Source organism: Perca fluviatilis, chromosome 15 (assembly GCF_010015445.1).
Source record: "Perca fluviatilis chromosome 15, GENO_Pfluv_1.0, whole genome shotgun sequence".
NCBI classification, from domain to species: domain Eukaryota; kingdom Metazoa; phylum Chordata; class Actinopteri; order Perciformes; family Percidae; genus Perca; species Perca fluviatilis.
In genome coordinates, this window is record NC_053126.1 from 26,998,021 (window position 1) to 27,025,859 (window position 27,839).

General features: G+C 41.1%; 1 protein-coding gene across 13 annotated transcripts in view; it reads right to left on the reverse strand.

The window, feature by feature from the left end:
• The window catches only part of rbfox1 (RNA binding fox-1 homolog 1), a 384,783-nt gene that overhangs the window by 65,477 nt on the left and 291,467 nt on the right, over positions 1 to 27,839 (reverse strand). The window contains exon 1 of one of the 13 annotated variants that reach the window (XM_039824785.1): positions 4,385 to 4,477. The exons of the other annotated variants lie outside the window; for them this stretch is intronic. Within the exon in view, the coding sequence (XP_039680719.1) occupies positions 4,385 to 4,423 (39 nt within the window). The 5' untranslated portion in view covers positions 4,424 to 4,477. Of the gene's footprint in view, positions 1 to 4,384; positions 4,478 to 27,839 lie in introns of those variants that run through there. 13 annotated transcript variants of the gene reach the window in all.

The following is a 27,839-nucleotide window of genomic DNA, read 5'->3' on the forward strand; positions in this document are numbered from 1 at the left end:
TAGTTCACCGAAACGTGTTTCTGAAAACATTTTAAGCGAGAACTAGGCCATGCAGTTGCTGAATCTGTCTGTTTTTTTTTTTGATCGACCGCTCCTCAAGTGGAGTGTAGAGTGCTGCAGGTCATGTCACGTGTAGAAATGGGAAGTGGGAGAGATAAGGAAGGCTGCCCGGAGTTGGAGGATGCGCCAGGGTCGTATGAGTCTGGTGTGTGGGAAAATTTTGGATGTTTATCTGTGTTTTTTGCCCCCAACGGTGCCTATCAGGCAGCGCTGCCTGGAAGGCACCGTTGGGAGGCACTGGTTATGGTTAGGGTTAAGGTTAATATTAGGGTTAGGGTTAGGTGCCTTGAAGGCAGCGGTCGCAGCGCTGCCTGGAAGGAGCAGTTGGGGGCAAAAAACACCATCGAGCATTTTGGATTTCATGTTACCTATGATGACAGCGGAAATAAAACAATAGATAGAACTGCCACTGTGTGCAAGCATTGTGCAACATGCATTAAATATGCTAATTTTAGCTATATATCATATGCTGAAGTATATGTCTGGAGTGTTAAAGAATAACAAGAACCGTACAGATCCAAAACAGTGACCCTAAAACCGTGATACGAACCCAACCGTGGGTTTTGTGAACCGTACCACCCCTAACATGTATTAACACTGAATAGAGAGTATATGTATATGTATAGAGTATGAAGTATATGTCCTGTATTACAGTGATCCCATACAGTATTTGTAGTAAGAGGATGTACCTTAGCAATCATCACCAAAGATGGCATAAACTATAAAATACCTCAAATCAAACAGAAACCGTCTCAGTTTTAGAAATGTGGTTTCAGCTAGCTATAGCTATGAAGAAAAAATGGAGATACAAAAGAAAAAGTCAAGGTGCCTCAAAAATACTTATGAGTGTGGTGTGTAAGTATGTGTGTGCGTGTCTGTGAGTGAGAGAGGTTACTCCTGTGGGATATTTATATCTCAGCCATTACAGAGAGTAAGCGAGAGAAAGAGAGAGAGAGAGAGAGAGAGAGAGAGAGAGAGAGAGAGAGAGAGAGAGAGAGAGAGAGAGAGAGAGAGAGAGAGAGAGAGAGAGAGGTGCAGTCAAATGTAGGAAAAAGAAAGAGAGAGAGAAAGGGATGCAGACAGTGAGTCTTGGCTGAATGCTCTGCTGTGTAATGAGAACCACATTTAGAAGGCTGAAATATGCTTTACGTGGCAGAGCACTGCACACGCAAACGCACGCACACACACACACACACACACACACACACACACACACACAAAACTAAAGGAATACAAATAAAATTGGGAATAAGGGCACAGAGAGGGAAGGAATTTCTCTCCTTCCTCAGAGTAAAATCATCACTCGGTATGCTTCCCTGTGTGTTACTCTACTCTTGAAGTATCTCACTATTTCTCAAAATACAATGTTGATTCTACTCAAATGTGTGTCTTGTGTTTGTAGTGTTGAATGACTTGGTGCCCTTCTCCATTGATTGAATGTATATCTTACTTCTGATAAAATGTTATATTGACCAGACTTGTACTGTAGCCTGTTGTCACACTGCATTTATGAAAGCCAGTGGCACACTTTACCAAATGACATAACGAGTTGTAGTACAGTACAATTTGGGCTTTATTTTCATAGATCTGGCCATCAGTTCCATTAGTTAGGATAAGATTGCAGTCACCAAAGAGATTTCTAAAATCTAGGAAATCTAATAATAGGTAATAGGTAAGGTAATAGGTAAATAAGTAATAATAGGCTAGTCCCAAATGGACAAGAATCAAGAGCAGTTAGATGACTGTTTATGACCCCTGATTGCACAGTAAAACTGTGCGTGCATCTACAGTAAATACAGAAGGTCAAATGTAAAGCAGGAAGTGAGTCTGTAAACTTCAATGAATGTTTACAATGGGCAGTTTAGGTATTCATTTTACTGTTGCCTTTCTTTAAAAATCTGGGTGTTTGTTTCCAGCCACTCTTATCATCTGATCACACTATTTTAAGTAATATTGCCGTTAAGTAATTGCTTTGCTGAGTACAATGTAAAATCTGAGTTGTTATGTATTCCTCTCAGGGCAAAGTTTGAAAAAGTTGTCCAGAAGCTACCCAACTCTGGAACCACTAACTCAGCCTTCTTGCATTGCACACACATTCCCTCCGATTTTTGTATGCTTATCATGCTCTTCTTGATGATGTAATGTATGTGATGTACTATGATTCATCATTTTGTTTTGTATATGCTTTGTCCTGTGTGTTAAGTGTCTTTGTGTGTATGTATAAATTGTTACCCTTTGGGACTTCAGATAAACATTTGCTTAAGTATTAGATAAGATCAAGATTAACCTTATTGTCCCTCAAGGTGGGGAATTTGTCTTGGGCACTTAACCCATGCAAGATACAAATACAATACAACGAACAATAATATGACCCTAATGGTGTGTAAGAGTTTTTGTTTTTGGCCAGAGGAAAGAGAGGATCGCCTCACCAATTTGTTTGAGGAACAGCCATGTCCTTTGTCACACTGCACAACAGCTGGGGGTTTGCGGTTTCCTCAAAATTAGGAATTAGGAAATTAGGTTTGCTGTCGGCTTCCGGAATAATTTCAAAAAAGGGAGAGATAAAGAGAGAGAGAGATTTGCACGGGCCAGCGGCCACGCTGACCTGCTGGCTGCAGACGCGTGTCTGAGGGCGTGCAAGCGAGAGAAAGAGAGATCAAGGTGGTGCTGTGAATGAGAAATAAAACGTCAATTTCTGATTGTATCACAGCGGTTACGTTCTAACAACAGAGACAAAAATCTATGTTGTTTTTTTTAGGTCTTTTTTTAGATGGAACGGGCGGGCACACTGAACTGTAGGCTGAGTGTGTTCACTGGTTTTTAGACCGCGGTGGAAACACAGCAAAGAATGGGCTGGAAGGAGTATTTTAGTCCTTTAAAAGTTGTTCCAAAAACTAACTGATAGTGTTTCCGCGTAGAACATGGGGTTAGGGTTGTTAGTTTGTGATTAGACGTTGCAGAAATAAAGAGCTAGCTAGCAAGCAAGGTGTCGTATATTTGCGTGATATGTATGTAGTTCACTGAGCGGTTTCACACAAAATCAACATTAACATTTAGGACCAAATGAAAATGTTGTTCCTTAAAGTCCACTGACACTTAACTTAAATATTAAAGCTATAGTGTGGAGTTACCGCCGTCCCCATGAGGAATTCTAAGTAATGACAACAACATTGTCGTTGCATCCACATGACGCAAGCCCTCCATTATCGCTCACCACCCCTCCTCCACGCAGTTGCTAGTAGCCAAGGAGGACACGGAGGATTAAAAAAAAACGCGACGGACTCTTCAGAAGAGGTCATTATCTTCACTCGATGTTTCTGCGCGGGAAAGTCGCCGGACACCACCCAATCTTCTGAACATAGCCATACTTAGAAATATAGAGAGAGTTGTGTGGAGCTGATATTCTTAATTAGCTTTGTAGCAACTCATTTAGGAATGGCTTGAATGTAACAGACGTTCATTAATATCAAAAAGTTACGCACTAAAGCTTTGGATAAACAATGATATTAGATTTTTTTGTTTTCTGTATTTAATATATTTAGTGAGCCACACAACATGTGGTGCCAAGGCTATGTTTACTTATAAGCGTTGTTATAATTATCAATGGGATTTTAAATTACTTTTTTTCTCTTTTTTTTTAAGTGGAACAAAGTAAGGAAGGGATCCCCTCATGAGCAATATGAACAGGGGGGATGATTACAGCAATACAACCCTCTCAACATATATACTGTGCATTTGAGTATTGTAATAAAACAGACTTGAAACATCGGAACCTATTTAAGCTATCTTACACCAACAGACCAAATTACAACATTTTTGTTTAATTTGTGCATGTTCTCACTACTAAGAAAAATAACTAAAAAGTCATATTTATCTCCATCCTTCTTTCATATTGCCTCACTGTTTTTCTTCATTTTCAGCTTGCAAGGTGTCTTGGTTTCATTTTCTAAACAAAGCTGCCTCCTCTCTCTCTCTCTCTCTCTCTAAAGCAAAAATTCATCGACTCTTGCTAGCATCTACCGTAGATGAGAATGAAATGAAATAGAAAGAAAGAGATACAAACCGACACACACATAAGCATAGCACACAGCCCTGCGAACCCACTTGCACCGCATTCATACACTCACACACAAACACTCATAAGCACACACACACAACACACAAAAGGAGCATGCAGCATGCTGCCTTCTGCAGTCACAGCACAAACAGTGTGGAGCGAGAATACGACAATGAGGAGAGAGAGAAGAAAAAAAAAAAAAAAAAAAAAAAGAGAGAGAGAGAGAGAGAGATGGAGGAAAAAAACAGTGTGTATTCTCAGAAGTACCTGCTCTACCATCTTGCTTTTGCCTTCCTCCGTGAACATCCAGCTGTGCTGTAAAGTCCAGCCCGCCAGTGAATGCCTACAGCTAGCATCAATTATGGTTTTGTATGTGTATGTGTGTGTGTGTGTGTGTGTGTGTGTGTGTGTGTGTGTGTGTGTGTGTGTGTGTGTGTGTGTGTGTGTGTGGAGGAATGAGCAGAAGGAGGCGGTGCCACTGTGAATGAAAGTAGCATTCCCCAAAAATGTTTTCACCACTCTCTTCTCTTTCCTCTCTCATAATCCTTCACTTCTCTATGTACTATTTTTTGTCCCTTCATTTTCTGTATTTTTTTTTCATTTTGTTTACATTGAACTATATGGCCAAAAGTGGACACCCTGACATACTTTTGTGTCCCTTCGGTCTGGGTCTGTTTTTCCTGGTTTAGGCCCTTTAGCCCGATGAAGAGAAATCTTAATGTCGCAGTGTATAATAATATTGTAGACTACAGCAAGCTTCCGGCTTTGTGGCAGCTTTGTCCCTTTCCTGTTTCTACTGTTTCAACGTCGGAAGATATCCACAACAGTTGAGTTAAGCGTTTTCACCAGCTTTCACCACAAGAGGGAGTGTACCGCTAGGCGAGCACGTCTTACAGGGCCTCTACAGGGGCATTACACATACGTAAGTGCAGTAAAGAGACGTGGAGCTGGGCAGAACTTCCTAACTTCTGAAGCCAGAGTGTGGGCCCCCGCCGTGGGCATCCCACAGTGTAGTAAAGGCAAATCCCTTTTTCCTAATCACTTATTTATAGAAGATACGAATGTTATACTATTTAAAAAATATATATATATACTTTAGATCTTCAGCTTTCAGAATGCGTAAACCAATTGTAATTTGTCCAAACTATGTCTAACTATCGTAAAAGATCCAGGATAATCTTGGTCATCAGTTGGCGCTTTGAGCAGCACAAGCAGAGTGCCATCTAGTTCCATTATATTAGAGAGAAGGCAGACATCTCTACGGCCGATATCTCCAACACTTATAAATATATGTATATATATATATATATATATATATATATATATATATATATATATATATATATATATATATATATATGCAGGGTTCAAAATTAGCACCGTTTACCAGCCAAATGCTGAGGAAATATGCAAGTGACTGGTAGATTTGTCACTCACCAGCCAAAAAACCCCAATGGTAATCTATTGAGTGGCTGGTAATATCTGAACATTCACTAGCCATTTGGCTGGTAGACGAAAAAGTTAATTTTGAAGCCTGTATATATATATATATATATATATATATACACACACACACACACAGTACAGGCCAAACGTTTGGACACACCTTCTTATTCAATGCGTTTCCTTTTTACTTTCATGACTATTTACATTGTAGATTCTCACTGAAGGCATCAAAACTATGAATGAACACATATGGAATTATGTACTTAACAAAAAAATGTGAAATAACTGAAAACATGTCTTATATTTTAGATTCTAAAAAAGTAGCCACCCTTTGTTTTTTTATTAATAAGGGAAACAATTTCACTAATTAACCCTGACAAAGCACACCTGTGAAGTGAAAACCATTTCAGGTGACTACCTCATGAAGCTCATTGAGAGAACACCAAGGGTTTGCAGAGTTATCAAAAAAAAAGCAAAGGGTGGCTACTTTGAGGAATCTAAAATATAAGACATGTTTTCAGTTATTTCACAGTTTTTTGTTAAGTACATAATTCCATATGTGTTCATTCATAGTTTTGATGCGCGTGCGCAAGAATCTACAATGTAAATAGTCATGAAAATAAAGAAACATTGAATGAGAAGGTGTGTCCAAACTTTTGGCCTGTACTATATATATATTAATATATATATATATATAGCACTATAGGTAAGAGGAAAGAAGAACGATAACTTTAACAATAACTATAAATATATAGTTTTAAAAATCGCTCTAACTTAAGTGGATGACGGAGTCCACACCACAACTACGATATCTTTTGTAGTTATACACCTAGTTATCTTTCTTGGTGTGGACGTGCCTTTACACAGTTTTAAGAAGAAGAAGATAAAAAAAAGAGTAATATAGACTATACCCATGTTTCACTGATTTCCCAACACAAATATTCTGCCAAATATTCAGATTTTAAAACGTCAATCCTTGCAGCAGTAAAGAGAACCCTATTTTACTTCTTTTTTTTGTTGTCAAATAAACTAACTTAATTTGTGCTTCATTTTCTGTCACTATTGATAATGGTAATCATTTTAGTGGCTGCTCCATGGCCTCCAACCCTCTTAAGTGATGCCCCGTCTTTTTGTGAAACACTGCATTCATCTGTCTCAGCTTCTCTGTGGTTCTGTGGCTTTTATAGGAAGGCCTATCAGTCGCAGAGCAGAGACAGAAAGAAATCAGAGACAGAGAGGCACACAAACACACAAATACATACTCTCACACTCACACACACACACACACACACACACACACCCAGACACGGCCCTTAACTATTTGATCGGCCAGGAACACAGAAAGACACAGAGTTGTGAGGAAGTAGAAGCTGGCGGGATGTGGACCGGCGAGTTCCGGCCAGATGTCTGTGTGTCTAGATGATTTCAAACACTACATAGATAACGTGGACTGGACCTGTTTGACCAGTCAGAATGGCTGGACTGTTATTTACAGGAACTACAAAGGTTTCCATGTTGCAGGTTATAAATGAAATTACACAAATTAAGTTGCCATCAATGAGAAATCAATGGGAGATGCGACGGTGTCACTCTTAATTAATTCAGTCAAGTTACCTGAAAGAACCGCGGCCTGTAATTAAGGCTCAAAGAGTGCGTCTGTGTGAGGTGTGTCATAGGAAGATTGTGTGTATTTTTTAACTTGTACATAGTGCATATTGCTGTGTGTGTGTGTGTGTGTGACCCTGCAGCTTCTCTTTTCTGGTGTGTAACGCTTGTTCATTTGCCTAACAAGCCCACAGATGTTGTTCTGTTGTCAGGATCAATGTTTGCACTTTGTAGTAACTGAAAGCCATTGCACTGGCACATAGCGCGAGCTGAGAGAGGGCGAGTGGTTGTGAAAACACAGATGATGGCTCGGTAATATAGAGCCATCTGTTGGCTGTTGTCATTGGGAGAGAGGTGTTTGTATCTCACACACAAAGCTGTGAACAGTCCTGATACATCTTCTTATGCAATAGTTTTATTTATACGTGTTATGGCCATGCAATATGTTTATGTAACATTTTGTAACTCTTGCGATTCAACATTACTTTCATGGTATGTGTGTATTGCACCAGAGAGAGAAATACAGTACGTACTGCACTGTGGGCTCTAGACTCGATTTCAGTTATTACGATTTTCATTTGGCAACGCTTGTCATTGGCTTCCAAATCGATCCATACGCTGGGTACATCGTATTGAATAAAAATCATATGTCAATGACAATTCGCCTTGCAGCATCAGTTTTTTTCTTTTTTCGAAAATTAATGGGGCTGCTGTTTTATTAAAATGTACTCTAGGATTCCCAGGCTTCTCCTAAAACTGCATCCATTCAATTGCTATTTTTGGTGTTTCTCAAAATCAGACTGGGTAGTTTACATTACGTTTACAGTACAACCATAGAATGTCGCATAATTGGATTTGAAATCTCTGCCTTCACCAAATTGTGCACACAATTAATATTTTAATATAATTATAATATAGAATTTATAGATTATATCTGCATCAATATTGAAACACACTCCCTTGCAGTGCTCATCTACTGTAAACATGCACACAATTGCATTATTAATCATCGTATTTGCCGTGTTGCAAATGAAGTGCCTACATTTAGGAGAACCAAAAGTAAGGGGAGTACAGTGGAAATAAACACTAGGAGCACTGTAGTGACAGTGAAACACACTGGTGTAGATCACAGCGTTATGCAGTTGACTAATCCCTCACACACCCTCCCCCTCTCACACACATCGGCTCCCTCTGGCAGACTCGCTTTCTCCTCCTTTTTCAAAAAAAAGTCATCAAATTTGCAGGTCGCACATGCACGACTATCTAAAAAAACTGGTCGCAAAGGTACGTGCATCAATCCCTTTAAGAGAATAGCGGGGTGGGGGTGTGGGTGGGGAGTGTGTGGTAGAGCGAGTGAGAGAGTGACGCCGATTAGCTAGAGTCATAGCGAGAGACTTTCTGACCACGGTCGGACATCTGTAGCAGGAAAAGTTAACCCTCTCCTTGATTTCACGTTGTTCATGGAGAAGGATGACGTAGATTAATCGTCCCAGCACTACATACCACATTTTTAATCCGAATGTTTTTTTATAAAGGCACCGACAGAAGATGTCCTCCTGCGTTTGTGGTTTTTGAAGGCAGTCACGTGTGTTATTGTTGTTGGGAGTTCCTTTTAAGGTCTGAGATCAGTCAGAGGCTAAGCTGTCACAATCACACCCTGGCACATGTACATTGCTAGCCGTTACTAAAAGCTACAGCTAATTGGCTGTTGAAACACTGAATAAAAAAAAGTGGAGCACCTTTGTAACAGGATTAACAAGACTTTTGCACTGACACACTTGTCTATAGCCATTCCCATAGAACAGTTTAAGTAGCAATACATTAGCCTGGTGCTACCAGACTCTGGTACATTTCATTTGTACAGAGAGTCTGGCCACTCTCCATTGACAAGTGTTAACTTCCTTGAAGGCGGGTACTCTGTTGAAGTTTAAAACTATTGGATCTGCCCAGAGCCACTCTGAATCTGCCATAACCAATCGCTAACGTTTGGTCGTGACGTATGTCACGCGCATGTACAACAAGAGGGGAGACCGACAACTATCGGCTTAAATTTAGCATTAGCATCGCTAGCGTTAGCCTTAGCCAACTCCTTCACCACTAACGGAGCGAGCTGGAAAATCTAACTTTTCCCGAACCCCGTGTGGAGGAGGGCCACAACATCATGGCCACCAACACAACTCAGCAAATATTGTTCTTGCTCCCGGCTTTAACTTCTGGATATTCGGCAGCGTTGCTGCCACAACGGACCGAATGGCTTCGCTCGCATCTTTCTTCGCCGCCATTACGGAACTACAACTCAACAAGCGCACGACCTCAACGTCATGGTTCTCAGCCACTCCCTCTGTTCGCTGATTGGACAAATATCTGGCCGGAGAGAACCCAAGAATACAGTGTACTGGAGGAAAATGAAAATTGAGCTTAAGTACGTAGGAGGGCGGAGCCAGGCTAACAATACATACCAAGTCAGTCAGTATTACCACTCCACGGTCGACATGTTTTCCTCTGGTACCCCAGGACGCGGCTCAAGTTCATCTCAGTCTGTTTAGACTTGAGTGGGCATGTTTTCAAGGTTCATTTCACCCGTTCAAATTTTGATTTCTGACAGAATGCCCTGACACAAACTGTGACGTGACCTTGGCTGACTGCAACGGTCATGCAGATGAGCCCGAACACGCCCACACACACTTTGTACAATAGGCTCTCCGGGCTGCGTTATGTGTGTTTGAGACTGAATGCCCATGGTATTGCTGGGGTTATTCGAGTTTTTGTTTTATCTACCAAGTATTTCATCTATTCACTAATTTATTCTTCAGAATACTGTCACTCTGTGTGTAAGTAAGCCTGTGTGTTTTGCACGTCAAGTCCAACCCAAAATCACAGTTTGTCATAAGGCCCTATTGGAATTGCTCCATTTTTTACTTCTCTGCCAAATGAATCACATTTTTGAGGGGCTTAACATGAACTTTCTCCATCTGCATAGACAAAGAATCAAATTGAATTCTGAATGATTAATGCACAAAAACAATATGGAGGCCCCTTTATAGAACCAAGAAATATAGAATAAACATTTCTCCCTTAAGGACATCTAACTTAGAATGGATCTGTATGCTAAAAGAAAAAACATGCAGCTGTATTAGTTGTTGGACGTCAAGGTTCAACTGTTCAGAGGTGGAGGACCTCACTGGGGTTAGTCTGTTTAATCATAGACTATACAGTTGCGGTGTGTTACGGGTTAGCATAAATATGTAACAGAGTAAATCTACTGTACACAACTACAAATGTGCCTCACCCTTACACACACACACACACACACACACACACACACACACACACACAAAGAGTACAACTGAAAGATACGTACGTGTCAACATGCATCCGTGTACAGAAGCACACACACACACACACACGCATTACAGGTCCTCCAAGGACATATCAAACATTTTCTTCGTACGTTTCCAAGGCAACATGAAGATGAGCTTCCACCAGTTTTGCTCAAAAGCATAATGGCCAACACTTTTAACTGATCCAAAACCCAATTAGTGTGTGTGTGTGTGTGTGTGTGTGTGTGTGTGTGTGTGTGTGTGCGTGCGTGCGTGCGTGCGTGCGTGCGTGCGTGTGTGTGTGTGTGTGTGTGCGAGTGAGTGGGGTGGGTGAGAGCAGGAGAATAAAAATAGACAAATCACATCACTATGAGAGAAGCAGTTGAGCAGAAGGACGTGCTGCAGAAACTTGAACTTGAATTCCTGGAAGATCATTGAATGTAACAAACGATGTGGGGAAACCAGGGAATTTTGGGGAAGGCTTCTTTACAGAAACACAGAGCTAAGCGTGTTTATATACGTGTTTTACATGTTTATTGCATGAGATGTTTTAGAGAGGGAAAACAGAACAGAAAGAGTATGGGGCTACAGGGCATTCTCTTTATGCATCCCACAGAACTGAAAGCACAAAGAAACACTGAACAAAGCTACTGTATACGGCAGTACATTCTGATAGCTCAGACTCTTTTAGAATGTAAGTCTACCCACTCAACATCCTACTAGTAGCCAGTTTGGATTCTGAAAGGAAAAACATGGTCATGTTGTTTAAGGCGAGACACGGCAGGCAAAAACATCGTTTTTTTTTTCTCCACTGGTCAATTTTGAGATTCAATAACATGTATTCTTTCAGACTCGTGGTGGAAAAAAAAGTCCAAAATACACATTTAGGTTTTACTACACTTTGTTTGCGTCTGTAGATTTCTCCTAAATTCAACGAAAGTTGGCGTTCTAAATCATCCCGCTGCTGCGCGATCGCCGTCTGCACCCTGTCATCACATATACCTTTAAGTTTCAAATCCATATTGGCTAATGCAACAGTATTTTCGTAGTGATGCTACTGCAATATCTGCAAACATTTGAAGGGGAAGTGTTGTGATAAGCTTGTTATTTACAAAATCAAAAGAAAAAATGAAAAAATGGTGGCATGATGGCCCTGAACTAGAAAATTCAACTTCTTGAGGAAAAACTATATCAAAACAACACAGAACAGAAACAACTCAGCATAACGAGCAAACAGACCTGGGTCCAGTTTGTTAAAGCAGCTACTTAATAGCTGAACAGCATGTCTGCAAAGCAATGGAGCAGAAAAAGCTCACATACTTTGATACTGACATACTTGGTTAGTATTATAAGTTTGTGCAGTCACAAACTGTCCCTCCAACATAAGAAAAGGTGAAGCCTACATGGGAGGAATAGGTATGTGGTGTGCAGCAAATGCAAAACATTTGGAAGTATCAGAAAAAAATCAAATAACAGCTAAAATAAAAAAGTCTACAGTCACCAGGATAGTATGGCCGTTTCAATTAAATGCAAATCAAATCAAGAAGACAAAAGCCACGTGCTGTAGGTTGCTACGGCAACACCCAAAAACGTGGAACACAATGCAACTGAGGAATCTTACAACTGCCAGTCCTTCCAGAAAAATGTGGAGTTTTTTTGTGATTGTTGCGGGCAAAAATCCTTGATTATGCGGCACGTTTTCTTAGAAAATGCGATGGAATATGCAAGATATTTACCGTATTTTCCGGACTATAAGTCGCACTTTTTTTCCTACTTTGGCTGGTCCTGCGACTTATAGTCAGGTGCGACTTATATATCAAAATATATATAATTTAACATGTTTTTACATGTTAATTCATACTGAAAACATTACTGTCTACAGCCGCGAGAGGTCGCTCTAGGCTTGTGACAACTAGAATGCTTCTCCTAAAGACAACTGAGAAAGAAAAGAGATAACAAACTGCAGGTAGTAAAATATGCAGCCGAAAACGGTAATCGAGCAGAAAGAAAAGTTTGAAATGAGGGAGAAACTTGTGAGGGACTGGCGAAAAGGTGACTCTTACTGCAATGAAGAAAACAAAGAAAGCTAATCGGCTAATCGCAGGCTGAGAGCAAGATGGCCAGAGCTGGAGGAACGAGTCGGGAGGGGCTTGTCAACGGTGCAGCTACGTCTCCACGCCTTTTAATACATCCATGCTCCACGCCCTGGTAGCTAGTTGTTCTGTGTGCTATTGTATAGTTCAATAACTGTTAATGTGTTACGTTAAAAGTACCTACCATATTCAGCCTGTTGTTCTGTGTGCTATTGTATAGTTCAATAACTGTTAATGTGTTACGTTAAAAGTACCTACCGTATTCAGCCTGTTGTTCTGTGTGCTATTGTGTAGTTGACAGATGAAAAAAAAAAATTATTCTAAATAAATGCGACTTATAGTCCGGTGCGACTTATATATGTTTTTTTCCTCTTCATGACGCATTTTTTGACTGATGTGACTTATACTCCGGAGCGACTTATAGTCCGGAAAATACGGTATGCAATTTTATGCGATGAAATTGCGGGAACTTGCAAAAATTGCGGGAACTTGCAAAACCTGCGGTTTGATGAAACAGAGAAAAAAAGTGATTCCCCCAACACCCTGATTTTCCATGATGTTCACATTGCATAATTATGTCACTTCATAACGTTCCCATGGCAACAGGGGAAAATGGCTGCTCTTGTGTGAAGTAAACGCAAAATTTTTCAACTTTCTGCTAAGATATATGGGACTTTTTTTGCAACCAAAATGCGGGGATTATGAAATCATGCAAGCCCCGCATATTTTGCGCGGAAATCAGCAATTTTTGAAAAAATGCGGCCCCTCTGCGTAAATATGCGGACTTTGGCTGATTATGCATTGAATTATGCGATCGCATCATCGCGTTTTTCTGGAGGGACTGAACTACGAACTGAGTTTGAGCCAGGTGAGCCCTCAAAGAAAAGAACTGAAAATACCACAGAGCAACTTCCCAAAGTTCCACCCAATAAAAAGAAAACTGATAAACTAATACTGCACAGTAGCCAGTAAACGTCTAGCCACACCTCTAATTTAGTCAACTGTAGTAGACTGACTGGTTTACTGACTGACTTGTGAGCATCGCTCTGTGTTTGAGTGTGTGTGTGTGTGTGTGTGTGTGTGTGTGTGTGTGTGTGTGTGTGTGTGTGTGTGTGTGTATGCGCGTGTGTTTGATACAATTGCATGTCAACCAATCCAGTATTTGGCTTGCCATCCCTTAAAATAATATCCTGTATCTTTGAGCTCTATAACCAATTAAAGAATCTTAAACCACGGTGTTTGAGCATGTTTCAATGCCATTCCATATGGTGTTCCACTGGGTTACACACTCCTTGCTTTCATTGCTTCTACTACAACAAATTAAACGACAATACAAAGTACATTTTCAGACCTGAACATGTTAGCCTACAGTTTGTGTATGCAACAACTTAGGGATGTCCCAAACACCTTTTTGGCCCCCGATCCGATTTTTTAAATATTGAATATCTGCCAAAACAGAGTCCCGATCAGATACTTGTATTTGCTCAGTTCTCATCACGACACTTCTCTTTAGGATCCCACCCCCAACCAAAGAATAAACCGTCTCAAGTTCCCCCGCTGGACAACGAAAACTAAACTTCGTGACGCCCCTTACGCTTAACTATCAAGCTTTTGTATAACTCTGATGTCGGCTCCAGGAAAAAAAAACTGGTGGAATCACAGAAGAAGTGTGGAGAACTGGAATAATCTGCTTCTGTAAAATGGATAACTAAAGAAAGATGGACTTTTTGGCTACGTTCACACCGCAAGTCTATTTTGCTCAGATCCGATTTGTTTTTAGGCTGTTCACACCTTTTAGAATGTGGCCTACATCAGAGAGAACAGTAACAATGACATCCGACGCAGCACGCTGTCGCACTAAAGCTAGGGAGGTCATGGAGGAAGTAAGCATTTTCGCTTTTATTTCAAAATGTTTGTGTAATGGCAGCCGTAACATCGATGAGCAGGTGCTGAGGAGGAGAAGAATGAAGAGAAAGGGAGCCAACTTGGCTATTTTGCGGTGTTATGGCTGCAAATTCACTACAGAGGTCTGAGTGGATGCAGAAACCAAGCCAGGGAGTGGTGGGAATGAATAGCTTCACAGAGACGCAGTTTATTCAAAACATTCGGATGTCGAAGGCAACTTTTGATTATCTCTGTCAGCGCCTCTCCTCAAGACTCCTACGGCAGGACACTCAATTTAGGCGAAACCTGTCTCCATTTTCTAGGCCTAGTCAAGTTTTTAATGTTACTGTCTGTGTCTGGGGCTAACTCCCGCCGGCGCATAATTGTGACAAACGTCGATGTAGATTGACGTAAAAGTCGCAACAAATCCCGCCTCGATTGTTCACTGCGGCCGCATTGAAAAAAAAAAAATCAGACCTGGGTCTGATTCAGGACCCACGTATGGAAGTGGTCTAAATCGGATTTGAAAAAAATCTGATCTGGGCCAGATTTGAGTGTGCACACTACTTGTGAAGAAGTCTGACCTGGTCACTTGACCCCAAAAAAAAAAAAAAAATCTGATCTGGGCCACTTTTGCCAGCAGTCTGAACATAGCCTTTTACTTGTTGAGAAGGGCTCTCTGGACGGACACTGGCGAGTGGCCATCCGTTAGACAGTGCCGGCACCCAGGCAGTCTGGCGGTGCGTCTGTGGCGCAGGGCGTGTGATTAAAGGAGGCGATCATAAGCTGATGTACATGATCGGAGCAAGGTAAACGGGGTGAAAGCCGAACCCTGATCAGTTTAAAAAAAATACCCATATCGCCTCCGATCCAATACTGTGATCTGGATCGGGACATGTTAACAACTATTTGAATTTAAATAAGGACAACATTTAAAATTGTAGTTATGGGTGCCTATCCAAAAAGAGAGAATATTCTAACTTTTTCTGGACTTGAAACTGCCAAAAGATACTCAATCAGAGGGAAAAAGCCTGACTGTCATCATAGACAATGATTTAAACTGTAAAACTGCTTTATTCCTGAAGTCAGACTTTCCAATGCAACGAAATTGATTCATGCTTTTCCCTCATGTGGACTATTGCAATGGTCTTTTAACTGGATTACAAAAATGTTATTTATATATCAGTGAGCGGACTTCATCTTACACAAAATGCAGCTGCCAGAGTTTTCACAAAAATCAGTAAAGCGAGAACACATTACACAATTTTCAGCATCCTGACATTGTCATGGTTGCGTCACAATGTCGGTCTCAGTTGTTTTTAATTAACCCAGTCTGGCCATCTACCAGATGCCCTCAGACACCTGTTTCCACTTTCATCTGATCCGCAGTACCTGCCCAAACCTGTATCTGTACCTGAACCCTTCTCTGGGCCTACCTGCCCCATTCTTGTTCACCCTTGGAGTCTCAATTACTCCATGCCAGTAAGCTTTTGTATTTGTATTTTGTCAACAAATCACTCTTCTTGTCTGCCTGGAATATCTGCATTTGGGTACTTCCCTTGTTGCTGGTTCTCACAGTATAATCAGGCCAATAATGGACCCAGCAGATGAAGCCTATTTTTGTGGATGTGAATTAAATGAGGTGACTCATGCCATTCAGTGCCTTCATAACTACTGCCAAAATGCCTCTAGTAGTGAGCAGAAGGACGCAGCTCTCACTGGCTCCCCAGCAAGTGGCTTCTAAGCCTTGGTGAAGTTGCCGCCTGGATTTTCCGAGAACTTTAACTTCACCCTAGCCTCCCCTGCACCCCGGCCTGCTAGCCTCGGGAACGTTATCCCCGAATTCCATCCGCGCCGCGTTCCGTTTTGTTCCGTCGTCCGCCACGCGTCATACTACACCGGGAGCGTCTTAGAACGCTCATTCATTTTTCATGAATATTTGTCCTTTTACCATAAAAGTAAGTAGTCTACATAGTTAAATGGTTTCCTCCATTTAGTCCAGTTAGGAACGACACGGATCAAAGATTTATGGCTGTGTTTTACTTGTTGAAATAGTGTAGTCAGTCCCTCCACAAAAACGCGATTATGCGATCACATAATTCAATGCATAATCAGCCAAAGTCTGCATATTTATGCGGGGGCTGCATTTTTTCAAATATGGCGCACTTTCGCCGGATAAATTGCCGATTTCCACGCAAAATATGCGGGGCTTGCATGATTTCATAATCCCCGCATTTTCGTTGCGAAAAAGTCAAAATATATCTTAGCAGAAAGTTGAAAAATGTTGCGTTTACTTCACACAAGAGCAGCCATTTTCCCCCTGTTGCCATGGAAACGTTATGAAGTGACGTAATTACGTGACCATCATCGAAAAGCAGGGTGTTGGGGGAAGTTTTTTTTTCTCTTTTTCATCAAACCGCAGTTTTTGCAAGTTCCCGCAATTTCATTGCATAAAATTGCATAAATAGCCCACATATACCATCAAATTTTTTAAGAAAACGTGCCGCATAATCAAGGATTTTTGCCCGCAACAATCACAAAAAAACGTACGTGATATACGATTGGGAAGTTTCCACAGGGTGTTTACTTTGAAAATTGACCGGATGCTCTAACCCAGTGGTTCCCAACCTTTTTTCCTTGGCGCCCCCCCCTACTCGTGTCTAAGAAAAGCTGAGCCACCCCCCCGAAACCAAAGTTGAGGTAACTCTCGAGATAGAGCCTTACTTTCTTTTTTGGTACAGAGGAGTTATCAGCACTGTTACGTTTCTCCGCCATGTTTCATTCATAAAATAGTGATGCCGTGGCGGCAGGAAAAACAAGGATACAACAAAATATAGTTTTCATACAGACTTTTGTATACATTATATAGTGTATTATCATAATGTGTTTAAAATGTGCAAATATTTTTTTTTTTACCTCAACCTCAAACTAGATAAAGACTTGCGCCCCCCCCCTGTGATCTTTGCCACCCCCCCCCAGGTTGGGAACCACTGCTCTAACCCTTCTACTTCCTGTCCGGGCCTGTTAAACCGGCAGGTCCTTCAGAAATAGACTGCTGCTGCACGTTTTTAGCAAAGCAAAGAGTCCCTTCTGGGACGCACTGCGTGGTGAAATCACAAGCATTGTCTTGAGTAGTTGTCAGTGCTGCCGGCGACCGCAGCACCGCTGGAATGCAGACGCGCCTGGTGGAATCTAGCGGTTGGTATGTGTGCCTGCCTGCCCTGAGCCGAGTAGCCTGCCCTGGTCCTGTATCTCCTGAACACTATGAGCCTTTGAGGAGCCATCCCAATGTCCAGCGGCCATCTCTCATTGGGTCTCTCCCGATGACAGATGGCTCTGTTTACCAGAGGATGAACCCTTTTCATCATAATGATCACTTTGCTTTTCCTCTAGTGCCACCTTTAGGATAAACTCACCATTTATAGTCCCACAAAGCCTGGTTCCTCTGACACTGTGAGTGTGAGTGTATGTGTGTGTGTGTGTGTGTGTGTGTGTGTGTGTGTGTGTGTGTGTGTGTGTTGGGGGTTGTCCTTCAGTACAGTATGCTAATTCTACATCAGAAATTTACTTCATTTCCATTACATCTGCTGCAGGCATTAATTCTAATACTTGGCTTTGGGGCCTGTAATTGCAAAATTTGCATTTTTCTCTTTTATACATAATCCATGCTACCCACACACACTCGCACACAATGTACACATTTGAGAAGAGGTGATGATACATATGCAAGCAACCAGGAACATACGTACTTGTTCACATGCACAAACACACTCTCAGGCTTTTTTTTGTGCTAAAATAAACACACGCACAAAGAAAGCTGACATTCTGGCACACAGTCAGCTAGCCACTGTGTAACCAGGGACTTGGTTCATTGGGAACTGCTTTGTCAACACACCACAGCTTGCGCTGCAGCAACACACACACACACACACACACACACACACACACACACACACACACAACACACACAAAAACAAAAAACACACACACACACACACACACACACACACACACACACACACACACACACACACAGCCTTCATCTCCACGCAGTCATTTCCATAATCTACAAAACCAGGCTTTTCTCTCCCACAACAGCAGCTCTCCCATGCAATAAGGGATATTCCTTCACTAGAATACAGTGTGTATGTTAACCCGAGTCTGTGTGTGTGTGTGTGGGGGGCGGGGTTGGTGCTGTGGTTTTTTTCTACTGCGTACCCTTCATGTCTTTTCAACAACATTTCTATATTTCTGTGTTGTGTGTGTTTGTACGTTCATCAGGTATTCTCTCGGTCTCGGCCCATTGCCAACACTTGCGGCCTTTGTTCACGTGACCGCAGTGTAGTAGGCCAGTGTGTCCCATGTGTGAAATATGCCAACACACAGTACACTTAACCCACACCTGATGACACTGATCAGGCCTCGGAGGGGCAAACGGAAGTATCTTACTCAGCCCGGCAGCATGACATGAAGCACCCGGTTGCACTTGTTGTGTAAAGGAGCAAGTTACTGTGCGTAATCTTAAAGACATCCAAAGCACTGCACAAGTTATTTGTGTACATTATGGAAACAAATTATAGCTGAACTTAAACTAAAGGCTTAAATTGGCTTATCCCACTGGGAGAAAGACAAAATGAACACCCTTTGTACAGCCAAGGCAACATTTGCATCCATTCAAAATGAACAGTCGGACGTTTTGTAGGCTGGAAATTGTCTTTGCGCTTCTTTTGACAAGAACTTACTGCTGAACCTAAACGATCACTGACTCTGATTTACTGCTATGCCTTTTGTAATCTGTAAACTGTGCACTATATACTGCAGAATAACAAGATGTAGTGTCTGTGACACCACCATCAGATTTCTGCTCTGTCATTTTGGAGCCAGAATATCCAAATCTGGATAAAGGTGGTGAAGCCTGGCTGACAGGTGGAGCTGAGGCAGTACAGCAACCATCGCACCGTCAATCAAGAGAAAAAAGAAAAAACGTTACGGTAATGATTAAAAAAATCCACCAAGACTATCTAGTATGATGAACACAGACTCAAGTCAAATGTTGACTTTGTGTCTTAGCATCTAGTGGCCATTTGACAAACTACTACTCAAGACGCCACCCCTCCGCCACCGTGGCCTTTCAATAAAAGTCTTGCAGAATGCTGCTTTAAATACACACACACCCACACACACACACACACACGCACGCACACACACACACACACGCCACATCTCCTCGTAGCCATAATTCATCAGCAGAGTCCGACATCAGGAGGATTTGTATTGCAGCAGTGCTCCACACAGCCGCAGCCCTGAAGTCACGCGGGACTGGAAGCGTTATGCAACGGCTGTGGTGAACAGAGCCGAGCTGCGCTCTTCTTGTACGCTTAACACCCACGGAAAATAGCAGGGTTCCCAAGCAGCGCAGGCAGGCTGTAAATAATGTATGTCGGGCAAGAACCCGCGCACACACACACACACACACACACACACACACACACACACACACACACACACACACACACACACACACACACACACACACGGCCTCCCTGGTTTAAAAAAAAAAATAAGTGTCGTCTTGGAAACAAAACCATATAATTTAGGATACAGTTCATCAAACAGACTGAGAGAATGTGTGTAGAATTTTCTGGAAGCTTCTCTTTCAGGCAGACCCCTGTTCTAAAATCTCCACCATTCAAATGCAAATATTTGACTTTTTTTCTATAACAAAAAAAGGCAGTCCAGGACTTGCCATAGTTGGCTGAATATAAAATAATTGAAGCATGTAGTGTTTGAATTATGTCCATAAGCCTTAGAATGGATGAGGTCTATTGGTGACTTAGTAATGTTAGAAGGACATTATAGAGTTAGCGTTAGCTAGCTATTGTGTTAGAAACAATCTTAAAGTTAAATAACTATATATACTATATATAACTATATAGCTATGAGACAAAAAGTCAAAAGTCAGTGAGTGTGTCTTTTTTGCACAGTGCTGCACAAACGAACATATGTCAAATAGTGCATCATTCATTGAAGATAAGTAGATTTTCTTTAAATGTATTTATACATTTTGAATGATCCAATGTCAAAATGCTGAGTATTGCACTCTGACCAACTGAAGTTTAGTATAATATGGTCAGTGATTTGCCAAAACTCGTGCCAGTCAGCATCAGTGGTTGCAGCAACCACACACATTCTCTTCAGGGAAGACACTAAATGCACAAACTTGCAAATACAGAGTTTACAGGTAAAAACTTAAATATACAAGCTTACAAAACTAAGATGACAAGAATACAACTCCATATTCAAGCACACCTTTGTGGGCGGTTTAAAAGTTTACAACTGTGCAGCAAGTTTGTAGCCATGAGCTATTAACCCTCCTCTTGTCCTAGGGTCAAATCTGACCCATTTTCAAAAAGTTTCTATATCAGAAATGTGGCTTTCTTTCAACCAAATTTTTAAACAAAATAACGTGGATGGTTCCATACAACGCTATTCACAAGTTAAATAAATGATCAGTTCACTACCTTCATTGAATGTGGGTGTTTTATTCAATTTTATAGCATGTGAAGGAAAATTGTTGAAAAACGTTGGGGAAAATAATGCAGGAAAAAAAATGTCAAAAAAGCACAGAAAAAAAGGGACAAAAAAAAGGATAATCTTCAAAAACATCAGGAAAAGGGACACAAGCATGGGAAAAGCTTTAAAAAATCCGTCAGAAAAACATCGACAAAAACTTAGAAAAAAGTGTCGAAAAAGACGACCAAAACGTTGGAATTTCTTTTTACATTTTGACCCACAAAAAACAAAAAGTTGCATGGTCGACAGGGAAGACAACGCAAGGGTTTAATAAACATGCTGCTTTAAATCTCTGTGTCTTTTGTTTGTGGTGTGTTCACGTACTGGTATGAATATCTGGACATCTAATATTCACAAGCTAACAAGCTCAGAATTTGACATTTGATTGCTGTCTCACTTGATGTCTAGCTGCCCATCACCTAGACATCAAGTGTTAGGCATCGAGTTAGAGATCTTCAGCAGTACATTGATTCATGACGTGTCAGATACACAAACGGACCTTTTTTTAAATAAAAAAGGAGAAAACCGAGGAGCACGCGGCATGAACATGGTTCATCAGCAGTGTTTTTTTTTCTTCCCCCATTCTGTAGTATCTGAACATGAGACATATGTATATACAAACGTTTGCTCAAGTCCTCAGTGGACACGCTGTCTGTAATTCAATAGTGTCTGTTGAGTACTGTAGACAGGGCCTCATTTATGTAATTCACCTAGCATTAGCTGCTGACAATATTGAGTATGGGTGATCAGCATACAATTAGTGTAGCATTAGCAGAATGACCGGGTGGCTATGTTGTTAGAGGGACTCCCACATGCTTGAGATGAACACACACACACACACACACACACACACACACACACACACACACACACACACACACACACACACACACACACACACACACACACACACACACACAATTGGCTTTTGGAACATTACATTACATTACACAAATGCTCATTAAACTAAATGAACACACACCTACTCTGATGTACAACATTTGGCTTAGTACAGCAGTACTGTGTTGTTTGATTATGTATGTAGTCTTCAAATGGGAGGACTTTTTAGGTTGGCTGTTGTGCGTCAAATCTTCTAGTGCCATAAAGCTTAAGTCCGCTTAAACCAACGCTATGTAACTTTTCCCGCTTCGGCCCCCCTGCAGGTTGGAAGCGGAATTGTCCATTACATTAAATTCACTCAAACTACAGATCCGAGGCGACCCAATCTGGCAAACTTGCATAATGTAACATAATGGACAATTCCGCTTCCAACCTGTAGGGGGACCAAAGCGGGAAAAGTTACAATAAGAAAGTGGATGAAACAAACAACATAATCACAATTTTTGGTATTCTAATACTGTGATGTTCTAAGCTTAATGTGTTCACACATACAGTCAGGCAGCAGCGTGTTTGTGTTGGCATGTAATTTAAAATACTCAGCTCTGATTGGGCAGTTATTTTCCAATACTGCTACGATACTGCCACAAAGCATTTTGTTTCTCAGCGCCAGCATCTTTTACCAATTGTTCTCAATGAGAAGAGAGCATATGTATGGAATCACATTTTGTTCAATATTAAAAAAATAAATTACATAAATAAATACATAAATAAATATGCCTATGAAATACACCCTGCAATAAATAAATGACAAAAAATAAATATAAATATGAATAAATGTAAATATAAATATATAAATGAATCAAAATAGTTCAATAAGGTTGAACTTATTTCATAAGTCCACATTTTTATTTATTTCAGAGGACTTTTATTTTATAATCTCACATTTATTTATTTCAAGGGACTTTTATTTAGTGAGTCCACATATATTTATTTACGAGGACTTTTATTTTACAAGATCACATTTATTTATTTATTCCGCTATCTCCACTACCTATTTTGCAAAGGCACCGTGCTACGTCCGGAGCTTAGAAGTGCCAAAGACTATTATGATTGGTTTACAGAAATACAAACAACCTTTGTCCTATATGAGAATGTTAAAGCAACACTAGAGAACTTTTCCCACTTCGGTCTCCCTACAGGTTGGATCTGGCAAACTTGCATAATGTAATGTAAATGACAATTAAAATCGTGTCACAAATAAAATAAAAAAATCTGTTTTCATCAAATTTACCAAATACAAACACAAAACATATTGATCCAAAAGATTTCTAAATGTAGAAACATGAACAAAATATTCCTCAACACTCGAGAAGTTATTTGAACTATGTAAAGTTTTTTTTTAAATAAGCTAATTTGTAGCTGTTTTACACTGGACGTTACCTAACGTGATGGCGTTGATGAGGCAAAAGACAGATCATGGAAACAATGATCTCCCGCAGGCCTTTCAGCGGCCGTCCATGGGATCTCCGTTCTATTCAATTCAATTTTATTTATAGTATCAAATCATAACAAGAGTTATCTCGAGACACTTTACAGATAGAGTAGGTCTAGACCACACTCTATAATTTACAAAGCCCCAACAATTCCAATAATTCCCCCAAGAGCAAGCATTAGCAGTGGCTGTTGCGACAGTGGCGAGGAGAAACTCCCTTTTAGGAAGAAACACCGGCAGACTCTTGGTAGGCGGTGTCTGATGGGGCCGGTTGGGGTTATGATGAACAGTGGCGTAATAGTCACAATAAAGATAATGGAACAGTGACTACAACGGTAGTCGTAGTAGTTCATGTCATAGCCGGGCACAGCAGGGCGTTACAGGATGTAACGTGGCACAGCAGAGCATGGGTGACGCAGTGGACACGGCAGGACGCAGCAGGAAGTAGCCGGACATTCTCTAAGGGTTAAGGTTAGGAAATGAGTGCTAATTGTTAAAAGACACCAACTTTGACTGTTAGTTAAAAGCTTGTTGTCAAAAGCCCCCCACGGGATTAGAATCATCTGTGGACCTCGTGTAATTTAGAAATTATCCCCCCAACATCTGAGTTTTGTGTGGTGCATTCGCACGGGATAAGCAAAGCCTGCTTTTACTTGAATTTACTGACATATCTGTACCCTGACAGTTGGCTACCCAGAGGCGGGCGGAGGACGGCCAGCGCGAGGCCGCCGCACCGCACTTGGGTCGGGGTTCCATATCTTTTTGGGCCAGGCCTGGTAGAGGTTACGAGAAGCGCACAACTTATCTCCACCGTGGCGGCACACACACATCATCACCGTCAGCATTTGGACGAAGCCGCGTCCCCGAGTTGACGCGGTCGGGCAGTGGTCCAGACTACGTTGGCCATGAAGAAGAATGTCTCAATTCAATTAGCTTTAACGGTTGAGGCTCTTATGAATGTTTAAACCTCTTTGGGGTTTGAATATTTGTGAACATATTGTGAAAAAAGTATTAAAGAAACATCATAAAATACATCCAACGGGGCAAGGAGCACAAAGCTATAAAAATACAACCCAATGTGCAATAAACTGTAGTTTTTCTTTTAAGATATTTCAGATAAAAGAGAATGGGAGGGACTGAATAATAAGTGTTTTTTGTATGATTGTTCCCCTTACGGGTGTCTATTCTACGACTCAGAGACAGGTACTGTATTATACATACAATATGTATGCACTACACATTTTCTTATATTATGACTTTTAGTCATTATTACACTTTTATTTGCTACATGACTTGATTATGTTTCCACTGTACCATTATGGCTTTAAAATGTATGTGAAGAATTACAAAACAAATTCATTAACCAATGTGTGGCGTGCAGTCTATTTAGCCCAGCAGGCTAAATAACACCATCATATTAGTAAAACTATACCAATTATCCCCATGATTTCTGTGCTGTTGTTGTTTTGCTGAAGAGGCACATTTACAATGCAAATGTCATTATCATCATTAGAGCCAGTCATCAATGTAAGCAAGTGGCAAAAAGAGCAACAACAAGAACTCTCCGGCTGCTGAAATTAGCTGTCATTAAGTCCAGCGTCCCCATGCAATCAATCTCTCACACACGCACGTGCACACGCACAGTGTATATGGGGAGAAGCAGCAAATTGTCACATTTTCAAAGCATAACCAAGGCTGGACTACCAACTGGGTAGTCTCGCTTTGCCAGACCTTCCTCCACAGCGCTGCGGAGGAAGGTGTGGCCAGTCCATACAGCAATCCGTGATGGGAGAGAAATGTGCTCTGGTTTATTGGCATCTCTTTAAACCAATCACAACCGTCTTGGGCGCCTCTGCAAAACAGCCTCAGGAAGGAACTTGTTTTGGTGCAACAGAAAACTCAGATTGGACAGATAGTCTAGCTAGCTGTCTGGATTTACCCTGCAGAGATCTGAGGAGCAGTTAACCATAGTCCTCAGAAATCCACCGGAGGTTAGAACGCCAACACAAAGAAAGCGGAAGGAACCGAAAAGAGTGAAATCCGGCGGAATTTCCAGCGGCAACGGAGCGATCCTTCTACCGACCGGGCTGACTGTCCCTGGAGTTCCAGGAGTAGCATGTTAACCACCTGCTGTACTGCATCGACTAGTTTGTGCAAATGTAGTTAAAATTAAGTTTCGGAATATGAAACATTAAAGCAGACATCACCAAATGGTGAATAGCGGTCCATGTTGGTTCAATCTGGACCGAATTTCAGATAAAGTAATGAGAATAACTAAAACTTCACAGAGCGCTGCTTCTCGTCAACGGCCGCGGCTATAGACGACACAGCCGATCGCAGCTAATCCAGCTCATACGGGAACAGCTTCACTCAATTGAACCAATCAAATCGATTGTTGACCGTGTGTAGACAGTTCGCTGGAGAGAACAACAGCGTAATGCAGTGGCTAGAAATGGCGATAGGTGTAAACCGAGCCCTGGGTATCCTGCTCTTCCTTTGAGAAAATGAAAGCTCAGATGGGCCGATCTGGAATCTTCTCCTTATGATGTCATAAGGAGCAAGGTTACCTCCCCTTTCTCTGCTTTGCCCGCCCAGAGAATTTGGCCCGCCTATGAGAAAGAGAGAGACATCATGGCTTTCAAACAAGCAAAGTGGCAGTTGGTCAAGGCCACACACCCCCCCTCCACCTTGCCCCCCCCCCCTCTCCTCCTCAATAGCTACAGACACAGAAATGGCATATCCTAAGGAAAGCTCATTGTGGGACTGGCTCTAGTGGCTGTAATTCTGCACCAAGGCTGAATTTCGCGAAAGAGACTTCAGATATAGTATTAGGGGACCACTAAGGCTTATATAAAAGCATCCAAAAAGCAGCATGTCATGGGACCTTTAAGTACATTTAATATCAGAAGATTACTTTTGATAAAGTACATATCAGATACTTTACGACTTTTACTCAAGTAATATTCTAAAAGGAGACTTTAACTTCTACCAAAGTCATTGTCTGGTAAGATACTTGTACTTTTACTCAAGTATTGCTTTCAAGTACTTGATACAAGACTGCTGTTAACACACAGACATTTCTTAAGAGTGCATGTTTGGATCTACTTACAGCTGTGAGTCCAGCATTTTCCACTATGAACATTATTAGTCAATTCATTCATTATATATTATCATAAGAATGGCACCTACTTGGGACAGTTCCCACGACAATACCAGTTCTGCTGCTGTTGTTACGTGTATGTTCTGTTACCTGTAGCATGCTGCAGAAGGGCACCTACTTTATTCAAGCCAAGCTTCAACCTATACTGGCAGGGCGGTCGCACGCCTATTTATCTCAAAAGAAAAGGAAATAGAAAGAAATGTAAAATCAAAAAAAGAGAGAAAGGGCTGCTCAAAAGTGTTTGTTTTTTTAAAAGAGACTCTTTGTTCATTTTATTCGAAAGATTCTCTCTGCTTTTCTTTTACTTGAAATGTAGGCCTTGGGTCCATTGTGCTAGGACTCATTTTGTTTATGGGAAAGCTAGCTATTTGTTTTCCATATAAGTTCTATGTGTGTGTATGTTAAAAGTATCCTACTTTGAAAATTGACAAAATAAGCTATTGTTGAAATTATATGGAAATGCACGTCGTTGATTTTATTTAATAGACGCTGGGGTAGGCTTTGAGAAACAATTTAGGCATTATGAGGTTCGACCCTTTGCTGGGAGGCTATTTTAGTACCTGGACCTCTTTACATTTTAATTAAATACCCCAGCACTAAAGCATAAATCACCTGACCTGATACGGGCCTTTAGGTAGCTTTATTATCTGATCTTGGGGCCATCTTGAAGAGGATCACTCTGAAATTAATTTGTGTTTAATCAAAATACCATTCAACGTTGTGCTCAAAAATTTAATTTATTGCATCATTGTTATTGCTCTTTCCCTACTGCCCTGACCTTTCTTAAATACCTATTTTGCACATTCATATATCGTCATAATGATAGAATACCATTTAAAAGCCAAATAGATGCCCTGACAGCATCCTGTACCCCAAGCTTTTGTCTGAATTCCCCAATAGGCTCTGAGCCTTTATTTAATTATCGGTCAGGTCAAGTCTTATATTGACGGGCGAGTGGGGTCGCTGAGTTGATTTAGTGATAATTGTGGCACTCTGGGTCACTGGATTAACACCTGGTAATTCTCATTTCTCAATCACATTAGCATTTTGATGTTCATATCACTCTGCAGTAGGTGAAATAAATGTGTCGCAAACTGACAGAGGCAAAACTCAACATACATATGTAAGGTGTTGATTTTGGAGAGGTCTGTATGAGTGCGCCTTTGTCAACTAAAGCCACAAAGATTTCCCTGCGTCTGCGTTTGAGCAGGCTTTAACGCAAACACGATTTCATGCATTAGCTGCGCCTCACCTCCCACCTCGGCACAAATAGCTTCGTTTATCAGGAAATTACCAAACAGGAGCAAAA